The sequence below is a fragment of the Callithrix jacchus genome, chromosome 4, assembly GCF_049354715.1.
Source record: "Callithrix jacchus isolate 240 chromosome 4, calJac240_pri, whole genome shotgun sequence".
Taxonomy (NCBI): Eukaryota; Metazoa; Chordata; class Mammalia; order Primates; family Cebidae; genus Callithrix; species Callithrix jacchus.
The window spans coordinates 53354552-53372756 of record NC_133505.1 but is presented as its reverse complement, the minus strand read 5'-3'; the positions used below and the strand labels follow the sequence as shown (position 1 = coordinate 53372756).

Sequence of the window (18205 nt, the reverse complement as noted above, 5' to 3'; positions counted from 1 at the left end):
GCAAGCAATGATAGAAACTTCTAGGCTGCTTGGCTGTGGTCCCACCTAGCCTGAGGTATTTATTCTAAAAGACTCATGAGGCTTCATTTATACTCTTAAAAATTTATGTGGCACTCCCTGTGCTCTACAAAGGTGAACACTGTCTCAAGAGTGTGTCAGTCATATTTGCATGTTTAGACAGTCATGGCACTGACATGCTGTTCAGAGAAGCAGCATGTGCAGGACTGCTGCTAATAGAAAATCAGTACCAGAGATGTAAGCACTGTGTTTCCATTAATATGTCAGTTTTACTTTAAAAAACATATATATATATATATATTCACCTATATGATCTTTTAGATAGAATACATGTACATTGTACATATATTGTATGTGTGTAAACATGTATTTGTATGTGTATATAGTCTCAAATATAGTCAGTCTCATTTGAAATGATTATCTTAAATGAACCAAAAATTTCACAAATACTGTTTTATGTAAGTGACTACTTAACATTCTACTATCTTTGGTGCTTTCTCAAGGGCTTTTGAGTCAGACAGCTTGCCTGAGCCAGTTTTATGATTTGTTAAAATTAGCAATTTTTTTTGTTTGTTTTTTTTGAGACAGGGTGTTACTCTGTTATCCAGGCTGGAGGAACCCGGGCTCCAAGAATCCTCCCACCTCACTCCCCCAAGTAGCTTGGACTACAGACATACACTGTCATGCTCAACTAGCTTATTTTTATTTATTTATTTTTTATGTGTGTGTGGAGACAAGGTCTCACCATGTTACGCAGGCTGAACTCCTGAACTCAAGCGATCTACCCACCTCTCAGCCTCCCAAAGTACTGGGATTACAGACATGAGTCTCTGTACCCAGCCCCCAAATTAGGAATTTTTAGTAAGTGTCCGTAATAATACTTGAAAGCTTCCAGCACTGTGCTTAACATATAGAACATACTCAAAGAAATGCAGTGTTTTAAAGTCATTGCTATCCTATAAGAATTTAAATGTAGATCATAATGCTAGCTTGCCAATAGTGCCCTTCAGAGAATCACAAAAGGACACCCAGCCTGACATATGAGTCTGAGACAGAGACCTAGACCTATAATTGGCTTTCTTTATAGCCTTCAAAAAATGCCCTAATGTTTCTGTTTCCATTGTCACTTAATAATAATAATACGTTCTTTATACCAAAACCTTTCAGAGATCCACAAATGCTGGACTCCCTTCCTGCCCTGCATGTTTGCCCTTGTGTGGACCAACAGACCCATGCTGAGGACCATTTTACTTCCCAGTGTCTATCACATTACTGACCACATATGGGGAATGAGACTAAGAGCTAGAAAGGGTATGATAAAAAGGTGAAGATCTACAGAAATTGTGGGTTCCAAAAAGTAACTACCAAAATCATTTACAGGAATGAGAGCTTAGCGACGTTGGAAGCTTTAGATTGAAAGAGAAAAAAATGAAAGATACAGTGCATGATGAATTGGCTTTAATGATAAGTTTCCAGCCTGAGCATCAGGAAAGTATCCTTACCCAGAAACACTTCCTACTCCTGCTTTTACTGATTCCTAAACTTCTACTAGTATAGAGTCACTGTCATCTCTCAAAATATGCTTTTGTACACCTGGGAAAAATTAACATTTCAGACCTCTAGATGAGAGATTGTAAATTCAACAGAATTGTTTGGCAATAATGCTTTAAGTTGATAATGTTGATGAAAAGAGTCAAACTGTAAAATATTTGAGAAGATTTATTTTGAGCCAAATATGAGTAACAATGGCCCATGACACAGCCCTTGGGAGATCCTGAGGACACGTGCCTAGCGTGGTTGGGGTGCAGCTTGGTTTTGTGCATTTTAGGGAGACATGAGACATCAGTCAAATATATTTAAGATATCCATTGGTCTGGTCCAGAAAGGTGGGACACCTTGAAGCGGGGAAGAGTCAGGAGCTTCCAGGTTATAGGTAGATTTAAAATTTTTCTGATTGGCAGTTGGTTGAGTTATTATCAATAGAAATCAATGTCTGGGTTATGAGAAGTTGTGGAAACCAAAAATGTTATGTGGATGAAGCCTTCAGGTAGCAGATTTCAGAGAGAATAGACTATAAATGTTTCTTATCAGACTGAAGGTCTGTGTTGATGTTCATACATGATCTTCATGTATAATGTGGAACGTCCAGCTCCCACTTCCCGTTATGGCCTCAACTAGTCTTTCAGGTTACATTTTAGAGTGCACTGGCCAAGGAGAAAGTCTGTTCAGATGGTTGGGGGTTGGGGGAGGCCTTAGAATTTTATTTTTGGTTTATGGTAACTAGTATGATCTTTGGTTTATTCTCTTAGTCTGTTTCAGCAGAACTGTAAGTTATTCAAGATAGATGAGAACGTATACAGAATTTATCTTAAGCAATTTCTGGAAACTGTATATGGTTCAGGTTATCTCAGCATCTGATAGTTATATATTTTTCTTCAAGCCTCAGTTGAAAGTGTTTCTTTCTCCCCAGTGGAAAGAAAAATAGTGTAATGTTATATGAACAAACTCTCTGAGGCCCTTCTAAATTTTGGTAGCAGTATTTGTCATGCACTGGATTGGGAGAATTTTGCCACTGTCTTTTATCCAGAGGCAGCTTCTTAGCACTCATACATGTTTTAGAGGTAAGGTGAAGAGAAAGAAATGGATGTTCAAGTTTAGACAGGTACGGGTCCAAGGAGTTCCTGGTGATACAGGGTATGGTAGTAAGAGTCCAGATCCCATCTCTTTCCTTGACTTTGTTCTCCTTCTGAATCTAGTCCTAAGCTTTGACCCACTTGCTCCAAGATACATTATATATCCTGATCTGATCCACACCTGGTGAGGACCTGCATCCTCAGGTAGACCAAGGGATCTTAATCATCTTGGTTCCTCTCTCAGCAAAGGATAATACTTTTTGTTTATTCGTAGCTCAACATAAAAGATGGATGAATGGATGGACATGTATACAGAATGATGGCCTGAAGAGACAGTAGCCGCCTCAAAGATACAGTCCAATTTTTATCTCTGTAACCAGTTTCAGTCCTCTCAAACTTGATGTGCCTTATATGAATGGACACTTCATTACCTATGATTAATTAGTATATGGATAACTGCAGGGCAGCAAAAAGAAATCGTAAGATTGCTTTATTATTCCTATCCAGGATTAATCATTGATTCCTCAGGAATCCACGGCAAAATAATGCCCAAGCTACCTCATGAGTAGTATCTGTTTTAAAATAATATGCTCAGCAGGTAGTTATATACCAAACGTATTGAAGTATCCTAAGCATACTGGGAAAAGTATGAAGCTGAGCTCCTACCATCATGCTGGAACTATAATTGGAGCTAATAAATGCCTGTTTAATTGATTGACCTTTGCACTGAGCACCTCATTTTCAGCACTGTGGAACAAAGTTTCATGTAACCAACAAGAAAGAATTTTGCTGCCAATTTTAAGCCTCTGAGGATTATCTTTTAACTTCACTGATAAAACTCTAATCATTTTGCAAAGTGGCTTTTAGGTGACTAGGTAATACGTATAAAACAGTCATCATGGTTACTTTTATCACAGAAGTACATTCTGTCTACCTAATTGTTCTTGACAGCAATTTTTTTAAAAAGTATTCAAAGGAGCAATGCCCAACCATTAGGCTCTGGATAAAATGCTATTATAGTAGAATATTATTCTTTGTCATGGTACTTGATGAAGGCAGATTTTACTCATGTGGCTATTTTATGAGCTATTAAATGGAAAATACTTAATGAGGACTCAAGTTGATATTAGATAAGCAATTGTTATGAAAATCACAGGTTACACATGAAACTATGTGGTAGGGGTGGCGCGGAATCATCACTATCCATTCAGGAAGCTTTTGTCTAAAAAAAATTTAGATACCAGAAATAACCACTTGGAAAACAAGGTTTGAAGAACCCCAAGTAGCAGAATAATTGGACATTAAGACATACCTGTTTGTTAGATGAATGTGTGTTCTCTTCAACCTAATTTTTCTGACAAAAGTGCTTTTTTTAGTGGTATGCTTCTGTACAGTTTCAGACACGTTTTTATGAAACATTTTTATGTGTGGTCATCAATTAGGAAAAGAGTCTAGACATCTTGTTTTCAAATTTGGAAGATATGTTCTCTTCTTGGATAACAAATTCACATGCAGCCATGAAATACATCAGATCCCCATGTAGACTGTAGTTGTCTGCCTTCTTAGTGAGGAGCTTTTCTCTCATCCTCTTAAGAACTTCCCAAAATATAATATTTTGTGGATAAATAAAAAAGCTAGACACCTGCAAGTTGAAGATGGGGCTTCACATGTTTCCTGCCTGGAGGAGAATTTATATATTTTTTTAATGATACCAAATAAAAGCAGATAAACAGGAATGCTGTGATTCTACTTTCCTTGGGAAAAAGAGATGAATTCTCAGCATTGTAGCAAAGAAAAAATAGTACAAAGAAATGTGTCCTAATGTAGACTGTCAACTGGAAGGATGATTCCACTCAATTATGCAGATAGAGATGAGACTTGGGAAGAAAGGGAGAAGAAATCCCCTCTCCCATCTACAATCAGGAAACGCAGTTCTCTGAGGCCATAAGCTTTGGTTTGCCTCTTGTTACTGGCCAGGGAAATCAGTTTTTTCTGATGAACAAGGAAGAATGAGAGTTGAGTATCTCACACATTTTTGGGGAAGAAGGCATTTTCAAATCAGTGAATCAGCAATAATTCTCAATTCCTGTGTATTGTCAGTGCAACATTAGACACTGCAGAAGAGAGAAGGGGAAGAAACAATATCTGTGGTGCCTCCTCACCTAGCACGGTAACTGGCACATTCAGCACCAGTGTTCATTTCCTTCTATATCAACTACCAACAGCTGAGAACAAAAAGGGAATTTACATTTAATTGTGAGAAGGGTGACAGTAACTCATTCTGTAGTTAAGTGTTAAACTAAGTTATTGGTTCTAGGTGCTTTAGGAATCCTAAAAGCTGGAATAAGCAAGCATCTCTACCAGTGAGTCTTGTGGGGCAGCACTACTGCTCTTAGACCAGGCAGAAGGACTCCTGCCCCAGGACCCACAGTATAGAGGGTATCTCCTATCACAAACACTGTTGAGGTTCCACTTCTCCACATCTCTTACACTGTGTCTTGAATCAAGAGGCAACTGATGATGAATGGGAATACAAAATACAGTATATACATACAGTGGAATATTATTCAGCCACAAAAAGGAATGAGGATCTGATACATGCTACAACATGAATAAACCTTGAAAATATTATGCCAAGTGAAATAAGCCAGATACAAATGAACAAATACTATATGATCCCACTTACTAGAATAGGCAAATTCATACAGACAGAAAGTAGATTAGAAGTCACAGCAGTGGGGAAAGTTATTGCTTAATGGGCAGAGCTTCTGTTTGGGATGATGAAAAGTATTTAGTGATGATGCTTGTACAATATTGTTGGTTTTGTTTTGTTTCATTTTTGTTTTTGAGACAGCATCTCGCTCTTGTTGCCCAGGCTGGAGTGCAGTGGCATGATCTCAGCTCACTGCAACCTCTACCTCCCAGGTTCAAACAGTTCTCCTGCCTCAGCCTCCTGAGTAGCTGGGATTAGAGGTGCCTGCCACCACGCCTGGCTAATTTTTGTATTTTTAGTAGAGACAGGGTTTCACCATGTTGGCCAGGCTGGTCTCAAACTCCTGACCTCAGGTGATCCATCCACCTCGGCCTCCCAAAGTGCTGGGATTCCACTGCGCCCAGCCAATATTGTTAATGTAATTTATGCCACGGACTTGTACATTTAAAAGTTGTTAAAATGGCAAATTTTGCTCTATATATTTATCACCCCCCTCCTCCAAAGAAAACTGCTGCTGAATGCCTTGAAGTTCTGTGGATTGCACTGCCATGACTTCTTAGACAGACACTGCTTAAGTAAAGACAAGGGGAAGGTTTGAGCTGCAGAGCTTTTATTTAAGAGGGAGGGCAAATTAACTCATCAGAGCCTCTCTCTGGGTATGAATGCAGTAGATTCCGGCATAAGGAAGCATTGTTTCCCCATGGTGCTGAGCATCCTTTTTCTTGCTTCTCTTCATGTTCTAATTCCAGGTTTCAAATGCGCTCACAAATTAACACAGTATCCACAGCAGTTGCATGTTAGCTGAAAAACAGTAACAATCCATTTTACCCTTACACTTGTACATATTTAGGTCTAGATGTAAAGCACATGAAATGTAATAGTCATTCCTTATATTGACAACTATATGGGTAGTAGACATTAGAATTGTGAATAGCTTCTTTAAAATAAAAATTAAAAGATTCCATTAAATTTTCAAAAAATTAAAAATTTCAGTTTTATTTTTAAAATTCAAAATCATCTGAAGGGCAAGACCATCATAATGTTACTAATACAGATGACAAAAGAAAAGGAATACATGCCAGAATTTTGGCATAAATTCCAAAAGTGTTTTTTATGCTGTAAGTAATGCATAGTCTTTTGAATGTATTGCTAGGACTTTTGCCAATAACAGTGACTCTCTTTGGAACAACTTGGAAGTTATTTATGATATTTTCTGGATCTGCTCAAAGAAAAAAACATCTTAAAGAAATATATACCAAACTTGACATTGCAACCACTGTCAAACATATGGTTGGAATGCTGACTGAAAAGCTAAAGTAATTAAATTTAATTCTGAAAAGAAACAAGATGCACTAAAAAGAAAACAACAGAAGATTCTCAAAGAGTTTTTGGAGGAAAATGAAATCAATTTTGGATTATGCTATCAATAGTTACTTTATAGGGATAATAATGTTAGCAAAAGCTTTTTTAAAAAACTCATCAAAAACAATTATATCTAAGTTTGGTGATTTCACTTATAAAAGAAGCTAACTTTTTTTTTTTTTCTTGAGACAGATTCTTGCTCTGTTGCCCAGGCTGGAGTGCGGTGACATGATCTTGGCTCACTGCGACATCTGCCTCCCGGATTCAAACAGTTCTCCTGCCAAGCCTCTCAAGTAGCTGGGATTACAGGTGCCCGACACAACACCTGGCTAATTTTTGTATTTTTTAGTGGAAGTAAGGTTTCACCATGTTGGCCAGGCTGGTCTTGAACTCCTGACCTCAAATGATCCACCTTCCTTGGCCTCTTAAAATGCTGGGGTTACAAATGGGAGCCACCATGCCTGGTCCATTTTTTTTTTTTTATTTGAAAGAAAATAAGTTTTCTAAATCAAAGAGAAGTTAGAAAAAGGAAATGAAAATATTTGCCTACTTACAAAGAAGATTCACAATCTTAATTTATTTAGAGAATATTTTCTGGTCATTATAGATAAAGGCACATTATTCAGAGAAAACCATTTCAGTGACTGGCTTCGCATTTGGGTGTTTATTTGTTGTTATTTCTGGAAAAGTTACTTAAATCCTATGAAGTAAGTGACAGGATGTACATTGTATGAAAAAGTTTTAATTTTATCATTTAATTGGAAAATTAGAACAATGGTTATTCTGAAATATAAATGAGAGGAAGTATAGTAAACAATTTTCTCCACCAGCAAGATATACCATAGAGAAATCTTGGGAGAAGATTAGAAACTGAGAAGGAAGGCATGTCATGTAAGGATCTGGAGCTAATGGGAATGGTTGGGAAACATGGAAGGTCAGGTTTCAGTGACACCTTGCCAGCCTGAGGGTCCAAGGTGTAGGGGTAATGTGAGAGTTGTAAGATAGGCCCCTGCATGGTACCATGGTAGTTGAAAAAAAGGAGATAATAAAAATGAACAGTTTTCATATGGAGGAAAATTCTCGATAACTACAAAAGTCAAGATAATTTTTATATATTAGTATGGCACATGGTTAAGCTTAATCTTAGTTTGTATGTTATAGGATAAGTGTGAGCTTAAAGCTATAGCACTTCTGATCCCAGTTTTTAAAAACCAAAATTAGAGGTTAGGGAAGGGACTAAATAGGTGATCCAAAATTTCATATAGAAAATGAAATATACAAGAAGAGCCAGGAAAATTCTCCAAAAGTGTAATTGGGGAAGGGCTTATTAATTAACTAGGCCCAATATCAAAACATTACAAAGCTACAGTAATTCAGAGTTTGATGTTAATATATAAATAGATTATTGAGCAACCTAGAAAGATCAGAAGTATACCCAAATATGGATAGCAAGTTTAGCATATGATATAGAAAAAAATTGCCAAAATATGTTAATAACCATACACACACCCCTTAGGTATAGAGCAGCAGAAAGATAAATCGTTTTATTTATGTTAAGGTGGTAATTAAAAATTTATTTTTATAGCTACATGTATAGAATTCTCTGAAAGGACACATGAAATCATAAAAGTACCTTGCCGAAGAGATAGATGAAAGTTTATTATTTAATATTATCCTAGCTATAACTGGGAATTTTCTAAACCAATTTTCAAGTGTCACCTATTTATTAAAATTTTAAAGAAAATATTAGCTCAGAGTAAGGCTGAGCCAGTGGGTACTTCTACAAACCAAACATTTCAGTGTGTTTTTTTTTTTAATTTACTTTGCACTCAGATATTTTAGTGGCCTGGATGTCTGATATATCAAGAATTATATATACCTACCTTCACACAGTTCTTTGCATAGTGCTGGGCATGAAGTTGGCCTGCAGTAAGAACTTTCTGGAGTATAAAGGTGACTTTCCTTTACACATGGAATGGGTCTAATTTAGGAAGCTAGATTGCATAGTTGGCAGTTCTCTTAAATACTTTCCCCATAGAACCAGGGTGAAATAGCAAATTTTTGGCACTCAGGCAAGTTCCATGAATTCATGTGTAGTATGTCTTTTCTGTTTAGAATTGAGATTCAGTGCCCAGTGTCTAGCTTTTAAAAACGGTATTTCTAAAAATCTTGCTACATTTTTGCACTGGTTGAAATTAAGTTCTTTGGACACATGGGGAGTTGTTAAAATTTCTTCCTTGGGAAAGTTAATGAAATGAATTTCAGCAGAGAGATTTATTTCTTGCTGCTCTTTCAAGTTCTCCTGGTTGTTTGGTCCTTCACAGTTCCTTACTTCACCATAGTCAGAGCCACAACATCAACACTTATCTTCAGAAAGTAAGCAAGTTTTGTTTTTCTTTTTCTTTAACTTTACATTGAGGGAAATATAGATAAACATTCATTGCTAATATTTTTAGCAAATTAGGAATTTTGCATGCCTGTGAAGTTAGCATCTCACAAAATGGAGACAGCCATGTTGTGTACATGATCAACTTGATCATATACAGGGTTTCACCATGAAAAATATTTTCACCTTGAAAAGTACCACCTTCCAAAACTATAATGCCTGTAACAACCACATCCAAATCAGAGTATAATAATTTCACTGTTAGCCTTTTGGACAACTGTGATCATTAGTACTAGTAATCTGTAATAACTGATAGAATTATAACAGTTTATTAATTGTTAAGAGAATCATGGTAAGCTGTTACGTGCTCTTAAGGTTGGTAGCTGTATTCACTTCTTTTTTTGTGTGTGTGTGATGGGAGTTTCGCTCTTGTTACCCAGGCTGGAGTGCAATGGCGCGGTCTTGGCTCACCGCAACCTCCACCTCCTGGGTTCAGGCAATTCTCCTGCCTCAGCCTCGTGAGTAGCTGGGATCACAGGCACGCACCACCATGCCCAGCTAATTTTTTGTATTTTTAGTAGAGACAGGGTCTCACCATGTTGGCCAGCCTGATCCCAAACTCCTGACCTCAGGTGATCCCCTTGCCTCACTCCCAAAGTGTTGGTATTACAGGCATGAACCACCATGCCTGGCCACTGCTTTTATTTTATAGGTAAGAAAACTGAGACATTACATGAAACATGAAATCCATTGCACAATACATAATACAGTCAAATATGGTGAAATAGATTTGGTGGCTTAATCATCATTTCCCATTTTTAAACAATAAACATTCCTCTTTAAAGGAGGTGAAAAAGTATTCATATTAAATATACTGAAAGTAAACATCATTAAGTAAATACTACTCTCTAATCTTTTTGCATTCATTAACACTCAGAAGTCAAAAACATAATGGTTTTTGTTATGGCTTTATATTTCTTTAAAATAACTAAAATAGTTTTCTAATTTGAGAAACATAACTAGTGCCATTTGATTTTTAAAAAATTTTTAACCTTAATCATTCAGGTAATGACATAGCAAGAAAACGATGACAACATCACTTGAAGGTTGTCTCAGTCTACATTCCACCGTCTAATCAGATACCCTTACATTCCAGCAGAACGTCTATGAAATTCATGAGTCAGCCTCCATCAGGAAACACTTGAGAGTAAGAAAACAGTGGCAGTAGAACATCTTATTTAAACTTTTGAGATAATAAAACAATACAGAGTGGGAACCCTTGTGAAATTTTTTCCTTGTTTTGGTAACATCATCATTAATACTTTATTATAAATTTTATATTTGGGGTATACTATAAGGTCTGAAGGATAAAATCAGAGAGCTTTAAAATACAATTGAAATAAGAAACACTACATTGTAACTTTTTTTTTTGAAATGGAGTCTCGCTCTGTTGCCCAGGCTGGAGTGCAGTGGTGCAGTATCGGCTCACTGCAACCTCTACCTCCCAGGTTCGAGCGATTCTCCTACCTCTGCCTCCCGAGTAGCTGGGATTACAGGCACCTTCCACCACACCTTGCTAAATTTTGTATTTTTAGTAGAGACGGGGTTTTACCATGTTGGCCAAACTGGTCTTGAACTCCTGACCTGAGGTGATCTGCCTGCCTTGGACTCCCAAAGCACTGGGATTACAGGTATGAGCCACCATGCCCAGCCGCATTATAACTTTTATAGGCACAAAGTTAAAGTTTCAAGCAGGTTTAGTCAACCCTCATTATTCATCAGGACTACAAATATACCGACTTACAAACAGGCAACACCCTACAAGTGGCTCTTACTGACTACATAGTTCTTAAGATAAATGTGTTTCTACTTTGAATAGTCACATGGATATTATAAAGATTGCAATTGTACATCACTACTCAGTGACATTTCTTGCCTTCATGACTTTGTCAGTCTTTTTTTCAGTAGACAAAATATTTTCTAAAAAGTGTGAATCTTCTAGGTAAGAAAAGCCAGCTCTTTACCTGGTAAAAGCTGGGAATCCATCAGCAGTTAATAAGGTGATCACAGCCATCTTTTCACCCCTTCTATTGCACTGTCCAAACAAAATTTTTACAAATCAGGGAGGGGGGCAGAGTTTTCAAGTCTTCTTATTTCGTAGAACTGTGCGGGCACCAACCAAATTCTCTTGATTAAAAAACTTGTCAGTTGCCTCTGATATAAATGACCACTGACAGCCCACCACCTTGGCCACGTCTGGGTAGTCATGCAGCAGCTCACATAGGTAGCACAGGAAGAAGACCCTATTGAAGCAGCGACTGCCACTGCGCATTGAAGGCATGAGCCAGCTTCTCCTGTCATGCAGTGCCCGGGTGTTAGGCTTTGCAGTCTGTGTGGGCACAGGCACACCAAGCGGCCAGGCCTATGGCAGTGTAAGAGTGCAGGCACCTCAGTTGCAGGGGCTGGCTTGGAGGCCTGGTTTCTATTGTATTGTATCTGTTATAACAATAACCCTAGAACTTAATGTTAGAACAGTAATCACTTATTATATGGTGATTTCTGTGGGCCAGGAATTTGGGAGTAGCTTGGCTGAGCAATTCTGGCTTGGAATTTCCTGTGAGGTTACAGTCAGATGTCAGCCAGCTGTTCACTGATTTGTTACATAGCTGACAGAGTCATGCTGGCAGTTGGCTGGGGGCCTCAGTTTGCCATGGGAGGGCTGAAGTGTTCTCATTGGATGGCAGCTGGTTTGTTCTCCTTTGGTTGGTTCCAAAGGAGACCAAGGTGTGGACCACAGTGCCTTCTGTGACCTAACACTAAAGGTCACATACTGTTCCTTTCACCACTGTTACAGTCAGTATGGGAGGGAACTATATATAAGGGCATGAATACCCGCAGGCAAGAATTATCAGAGATTATCTGGAAGCTGACTAGCACTGTACCTCAAGAAGGATTATAGTCTTTAGAATGAGATCATTTTTACTTCAAGCTAACAAAAGGCCTCAAAGGATCATAAGATGCCAGTTCTGAGATACTTACTTCTTTAAAATTGGATAAGCAAGTATGTTATGGAATTATAATTTGCGTATGTGACAAATGGTTGTAATATTTTTTTTTAATGGAATGGTTCTGAGGTCTTGGAGTTTTCTCCAATGTCTTATATAATTGCATAACAAGAAAATACAGTATGATTTGATGACTGAAAAAATGAAAAACTCTTTTTTAAAGAGTTGACAGGATGATAGTAGATGAGGCCGAGGGCTCAGTGAAGAAGGAGTTTGGGGGAGCCAGAGAAAGAAGAGCATAGCACAGATATCCTTAATTAGGGGTATGAAAAGTAAGCTGGACTTGAGCTCCATCTAGGAGCACGGTCTGGGTCACCTTTGCTCACTGTTGTATTCCCAGGGACCAGCATGCTACATAACACGAGTAGATGTCCAGTGATTAATTTCTGACAGTGGGATTGGAAACTGGAGTTCCTAGGATGTGGAGAATATTGTACAGGGAGCTAAAAATTGAAGCATGGCCTTTGCATAGGGCTTTAGGATTTTGCTTTAAATGATGTTCCAGTACATCACATCATCAGTAAAAACATGCAAAGTCAGGAGCTTTAACCTCTGCTCCGGAAGTACAAATGCTGAAGATTAGACTGTATTACACAAAGTAACTGGTCATTTCAAAAGAAAAAATTTCTGCTGAATAAAAGACCACATCCAACTGCTGAACATAGTTCAGAGGGTTTTTCCCATTATATTTCAAGTGAATATTTTTCTAAAAGTAGATTTCTATAGGAAGACTAATGGACTGTAGGGCAATTCAGCCATTGTTTTTAAATATCCATTCTGGCAAATAAACCTGATACTCAGCTGAAAGAGTTGAGGTTAACCCCAGCTTTTTCAGAAAGCACCAAATGTCTGTCCTTACTATAGAGAGAAAGTCTTCCTTCTCAATATCTAGCCTAAAGCCCACACCAACTAAACTCCTTGGCCTTCAGCTTATTCTCTGTAGTAGGACCTTGGGCTGATTAAACACAACTGGAATTCGCAATCTTGACTCCAGAAAGTCTGCATTTTGTAAACCTCAGCTTAGCCATTCTGTGATTTTAAAACTAATAGAATTTTAAGTCGTATACTCGAGATAGATTTAACATTAAATGAGATGATGTGCATAAGAGGCTTTGGCACAGTGCCCTAAAGAAAATCTGGATGTGATAAATGAGATGGTATTACAGCCATCTTCATTGTGTCATGGTCACTATCATTCAGTCAACCTTGACACTGTCTAGTTGTGCTACAGGCTGACTTCAGGATATCCTGCATTTTCTCATCTGTTTTTTAAAAAATAGAAATTACAACTCTCCCACTTTTCTACCCCAGAGGAATTTTATACATATAAGTGAAATATATGAAAATTACTTACAGAAAAGCAAAATAGGAAGGACGTGTGTTTAAAAAGCACAGGAGTAAGAACCAGAAGACCTGGTTTGATGCCTGCAGTTAACCAATTTTTTTTGTGAACCTTAGATGCCTCTTAGTTAATGCTAGAGCTTAAACTGGATGATCTCAGAATCTGTTCCATCACTAATTAGATTACTGATTTTGTGTTTCATCTAACAACAACTCTGTGGAATGAGTGTTACTGTCTTTGAGCAAGTTACTTAACCTCTCTGTAACTAAGTTTCTTCATGTAGAAAATGTGACCAATAATAGTGTCTTCTCTTGAGGATGTTAATTGAATTAAATTATTAATTGATTGAATTAAGTTATGTGAAGTCCTTAGAACATTATTTGGAATGTATTTAGCACCCTAAGTGTTAACAATGATGATAATGATTTTACAGATGAGGAAGCTGAAATTCATGACAGTTGCTTAATTTTTCTGGGGTTACATAGAGCTCATACAGCTGGAACTCGAATTCAAGATGCTTACGAATTCCATCAAACCACATTATTTGCACATATTTCTTTCAAACCTTGTTACTTGTCTGTTTTTGAAATAGTAATTGACTAGCACAGCATCTACACAGCTGGACCCCTAGTCACACTCTCCCAGCGTTTTTTATAGGTTGTATTACTGAAAAAAAGCATGGAATGAGAAGTTGGAATGCTGCTTGTCCCCATGCCTCTGAATGCCCATGGGACTTATGCAGTCCCTCTTTCAAAAGCAGGATGTCCTACAGGGCACCACTATCTAGGAAGGTGGAAGAGAATTCTGCTTTCTTCCTCAAGCTCTATTTGTTATTTGTTCCCACTTCACTTTTTTACCCTACTTTAGTTATGTCTACATGTTTCTCACTTATTTGGATAAAGAGAATGAATTTCATTTTACATTATACAGCCTATTAAAGCAGTAAAATAATTGTTTGCTTTTGAAATCCATTCTTTGTTCTCCAGTTCTCCAATCTTTTCCACTTATTGTGGTTCTGCCCTGGGTAAGTGCATAAAAAGTAAAATGCCATTCCCTTCACTGCCGTTATTCCATCAGGCTGAACCACAGCCCTAGACAACACAAACATTGTTTTAGTCATGTTAAAAAGACAGGTGATACTAGAAAGTAATTTCACTAGTTTTGTTATTCTTGTTTGTTTTGTTTTCAAATATAACCAGAACATTATTTCTCAGAGACTGTCTCTCAAAACAAAATGTCCTTGAATGTATCTACTGTTCCAAACAGTGCTGCCTTTGCTCAAAATATTTTTAAAATCAGTTTTAATAATTATCTTCAGAGCTTTTAGCACATCCTTTTGAAAAGACTAAGTGGTTGAGCCGAGCATGGTAATGTGTGCCTTTAATCCCAGAGAGAAGCTGAAACAGGAAGACCCCCTTGAGCCTAGAAGTTTGAGACCAGCTTGGGCAACATAGTGAAACTCTCTTAAAAAAAAAAAAAAGACTAAGTGGTGACAAATAAATCACATTATTATTATGCCACATAGTTATAGATTAAAACTACTCCTGACTTTAATATGAAAATGAAAAATTATACAATGGACTTTCTTATAGCTCAGTTCATTGTCTATGTATAATGAATCTAAATTGAGGGGGAAAAATGTTAAAGAAAACTGTTTAAGTATTAAATGGTAATAATAGATTATTACCATTTCTGGATATCACTGGCACACTGCCATTGTATCAACATCATTAAAAGTATTTCTCTTCATACACTCTTAAGTTTACCTAGTGGAAAAATGAAATTAAAAGTTCTATAAGAACTCTTTTAAACAAAATAATGCTCAATTATTAGATTGTTCAATTTTTATATTTTATATTATTTTTAAATGTTTTAAAATATATTATTGCCCCATGAAACACACATGCTTATTAACCTGGTTTTCCTGGCCTATTAGGACATTTTATCAAAATGCATATTTTAAATGTAATAAATATGTAATACTTCACGAAATTAGACTGTAAATTATTAATTTGAAAAACAAATACATTTTTATTATTTTTCTAGAATGTCTTTATATGTTATAAATAGGCAACTATAAGGAAGTCAGATGCTTTCTCTGTGTACATATGCAATCTTTAGGCACACAGGCCTCTGCTGTAAATGAATAATTGAGTCAACATTTGTCCAACTTTATGTATGTGTGTGTGTGTGTTTGTATATATTGTTTTGTGTCCCTACATACATTGTGTATTTGTTCAAAGACTTTCCTTTAGTTTTTACCCTGTCTGGATAGTTGGTTTGTGGGTTTAAAAAAAAAAAATAGAGAAAAGTACGAAATCAGAAAAATTCAGCCAAACTTCTGAAAGATTTTAGTGGAAAGAAAGAAAATACAATTTTGGCTGCTAACATTTAGCTCAAGGTGTTTGATTTAATGAAGCCATGTGCTGTGATGAAAAGAGCAGAAGTCACGAGGTTTGGGCTTTGGGCTCTGCCGCTAATCTGAAGGACCTCAGATAAATCACTTGTCCTTGTGGGCTTCTGTTTCCCTGTCTGTGAAATGAGAGGTTTGATAGTAGTATGGCTGCTGAAACTTCTTCCAGCTTTAACATTCCATCATTCAAATTCTGCATTTATTGATTCAGATCTTTTTATCCCTGTGTATTATGTGTATGCAGACTATCTAAATACCCAAAATGTTTAACTTCTAGACTTTGTCTTAGTTAGCTAGGGCTGCCATAACAAAATACCATAGTCTGTATGGCTTAAACAACAGAAATTTATGTTCTTACAGTTCTAGAGGCTGAAAAATCCAAGATCAAAGTTCTGAGTGATTCAGTTCCTGGTACAGGCCCTCTTCCTGGCTATAGATGACTACCTACCTTCTCAGTGTGTGAGAAGAAAGACCAAGAAAAGACTAAGTGCTTGAGCTGTGCATGGTAATGTGTGCCTGTAATCCCAGCGAGAAGCTGAAACAGGAAGACCCCCTTGAGCCTAGAAGTTTGAGACCAGCTTGGGCAACATAGTGATACTCTGTCTATAAAAAAAAGAAAAAAAAGACTAAGTGGTGACAAATAAATCACATGGCCTTTCCTTGGTACTGTGTGGAAAGAGAGATCCCCTCTCCCTTGTCTTACACAGCCACCAATCCTGTAAAGTTAGAGCCCTACCTGTATGACCTCATTTAACCTTAACTATCTCCTTAGAGCTCTGTCTCTAAATATAGTCACATTGGGGGTTAGGGGTTCAACAGATGAATTTTGGAGGGATACAGTTCAGTCCATAGCAGTTCTCCCAGATGTTCATTTAACTCTAGACACTCTCTTCATTCCAGATGGTTTGTACTCGCTATCCTCCTTTTTAGATTAAAAAGGAAGAAAATACTAACATTTCATGAGCTTTCAAGATTAATAAGAGAAATAACAAATATATAAAACAAATAGAAGTGACTATAACATTTTGATGAAATTTTCCCCAATATTTTATTATGGACACTTAGTAACATCCAGAGAAGTTGATAAAGGTTTACACTGAACACTCGTATACCTACCACCTGTATCGACAGTTAATATTTCACTTTTCTTGTTTTGTCATTCATCTGTCCATTCTCCATCAACCATCTTTTTTTTTTTTAACCAGGAATGAATCTTTTATTTTTTTATTATAGTAAAATATACATAACAAAAACTTTACCAGTGTAATCATTATTTTTATTGCATTTTAGGTTTTGGGGTACATGTGAAGAACATGCAAGATTGTTGCATAGGTACACACATCACAGTGTGATTTGCTGCCATCCTCTCCATCACCAATATCTGGCATTTCTCCCCATGCTCTCTCTCCCCAACTCCCCACACCCTGCTGTCCCTGCCCTCTTTCCCCCGCCCTACAGACCCCAGTGTGTGATGCTCCCCTCCCTGTGTCCACGTGTTCTTGTTGTTCAACACCCACCTATGAGTGAGAACATGCAGTGCTTGATTTTCTGTTCTCGTGTCAATTTGCTGAGAATGATGGTTTCCAGGTTCATCCATGTCCCTACAAAGGACACGAACTCATCGTTTTTTATGGCTGCATAGTATTCCATTGTGTATATTTACGACATTTTCCCTGTCCAGTGTATCATCTATGGACATTTGGGTTGGTTCCAGGTCTTTGCTATTGTAAACAGTGCTGCAATGAACATTCGTGTGCATGTGTCCTTATAGTAGAACGATTTATAATCCTTTGGAAATATACTCAGTAATGGGATTGCTGGGTCAAATGGAATTTCTATTTCTAGGTCCTTGAGGAATGGCCACACTGTCTTCCACAATGATTGAACTAATTTACACTCCCACCAGCAGTGTAAAAGTGTTCCTTTTTCTCCACATCCTCTCCAGCATCTGTTGTCTCCAGATTTTTTAATGATCACCATTCTAACTGGCATGAGATGGTATCTCAATGTAGTTTTGATTTGCATTTCTCTAATGACTAGTGATGAGCATTTTTTCATACCTTTATTGGCCTCATGTATGTCTTCTTTTGTAAAGTGTCTGTTTATATTATTCGCCCACTTTTGAATGGGCTTATTTGTTTTTTTTCTTATAAATCTGTTTTAGTTCTTTGGAGATTCTGGATATCAGCCCTTTGTCAGATGGGTAGATTGCAAAAATTTTTTCCCATTCTGTTGGTTGCTGATTCACTCTAATGACTTTCTTTTGCTGTGCA

General features: G+C 37.2%; 1 protein-coding gene and 1 long non-coding RNA gene across 20 annotated transcripts in view; one reads left to right on the top strand and one right to left on the bottom strand.

Annotated features, from left to right (window-relative positions):
- SUPT3H (SPT3 homolog, SAGA and STAGA complex component) overlaps window positions 1-18205 on the top strand; it is a 554097-nt gene that overhangs the window by 433769 nt on the left and 102123 nt on the right. For 14 of the 19 annotated variants that reach the window (XR_013534241.1, XM_054254054.2, XM_054254049.2 and 11 more), the window contains one exon: window positions 6919-7035. The exons of the other annotated variants lie outside the window; for them this stretch is intronic. Coding sequence is in view for 13 of the 14 variants with exons in the window: in XM_054254054.2 (XP_054110029.1) it covers window positions 6919-7023 (105 nt within the window). In the remaining variant the exon portion in view is untranslated. The remainder of the gene's footprint in view (window positions 1-6918; window positions 7036-18205) is intronic. 19 annotated transcript variants of the gene reach the window in all.
- The window catches only part of LOC144582152 (uncharacterized), a 104872-nt gene continuing 92712 nt past the window's right edge, over window positions 6046-18205 (bottom strand). The window contains exon 2 of the long non-coding RNA XR_013534247.1: window positions 6046-6165. This is a non-coding gene — a long non-coding RNA (uncharacterized LOC144582152). The remainder of the gene's footprint in view (window positions 6166-18205) is intronic.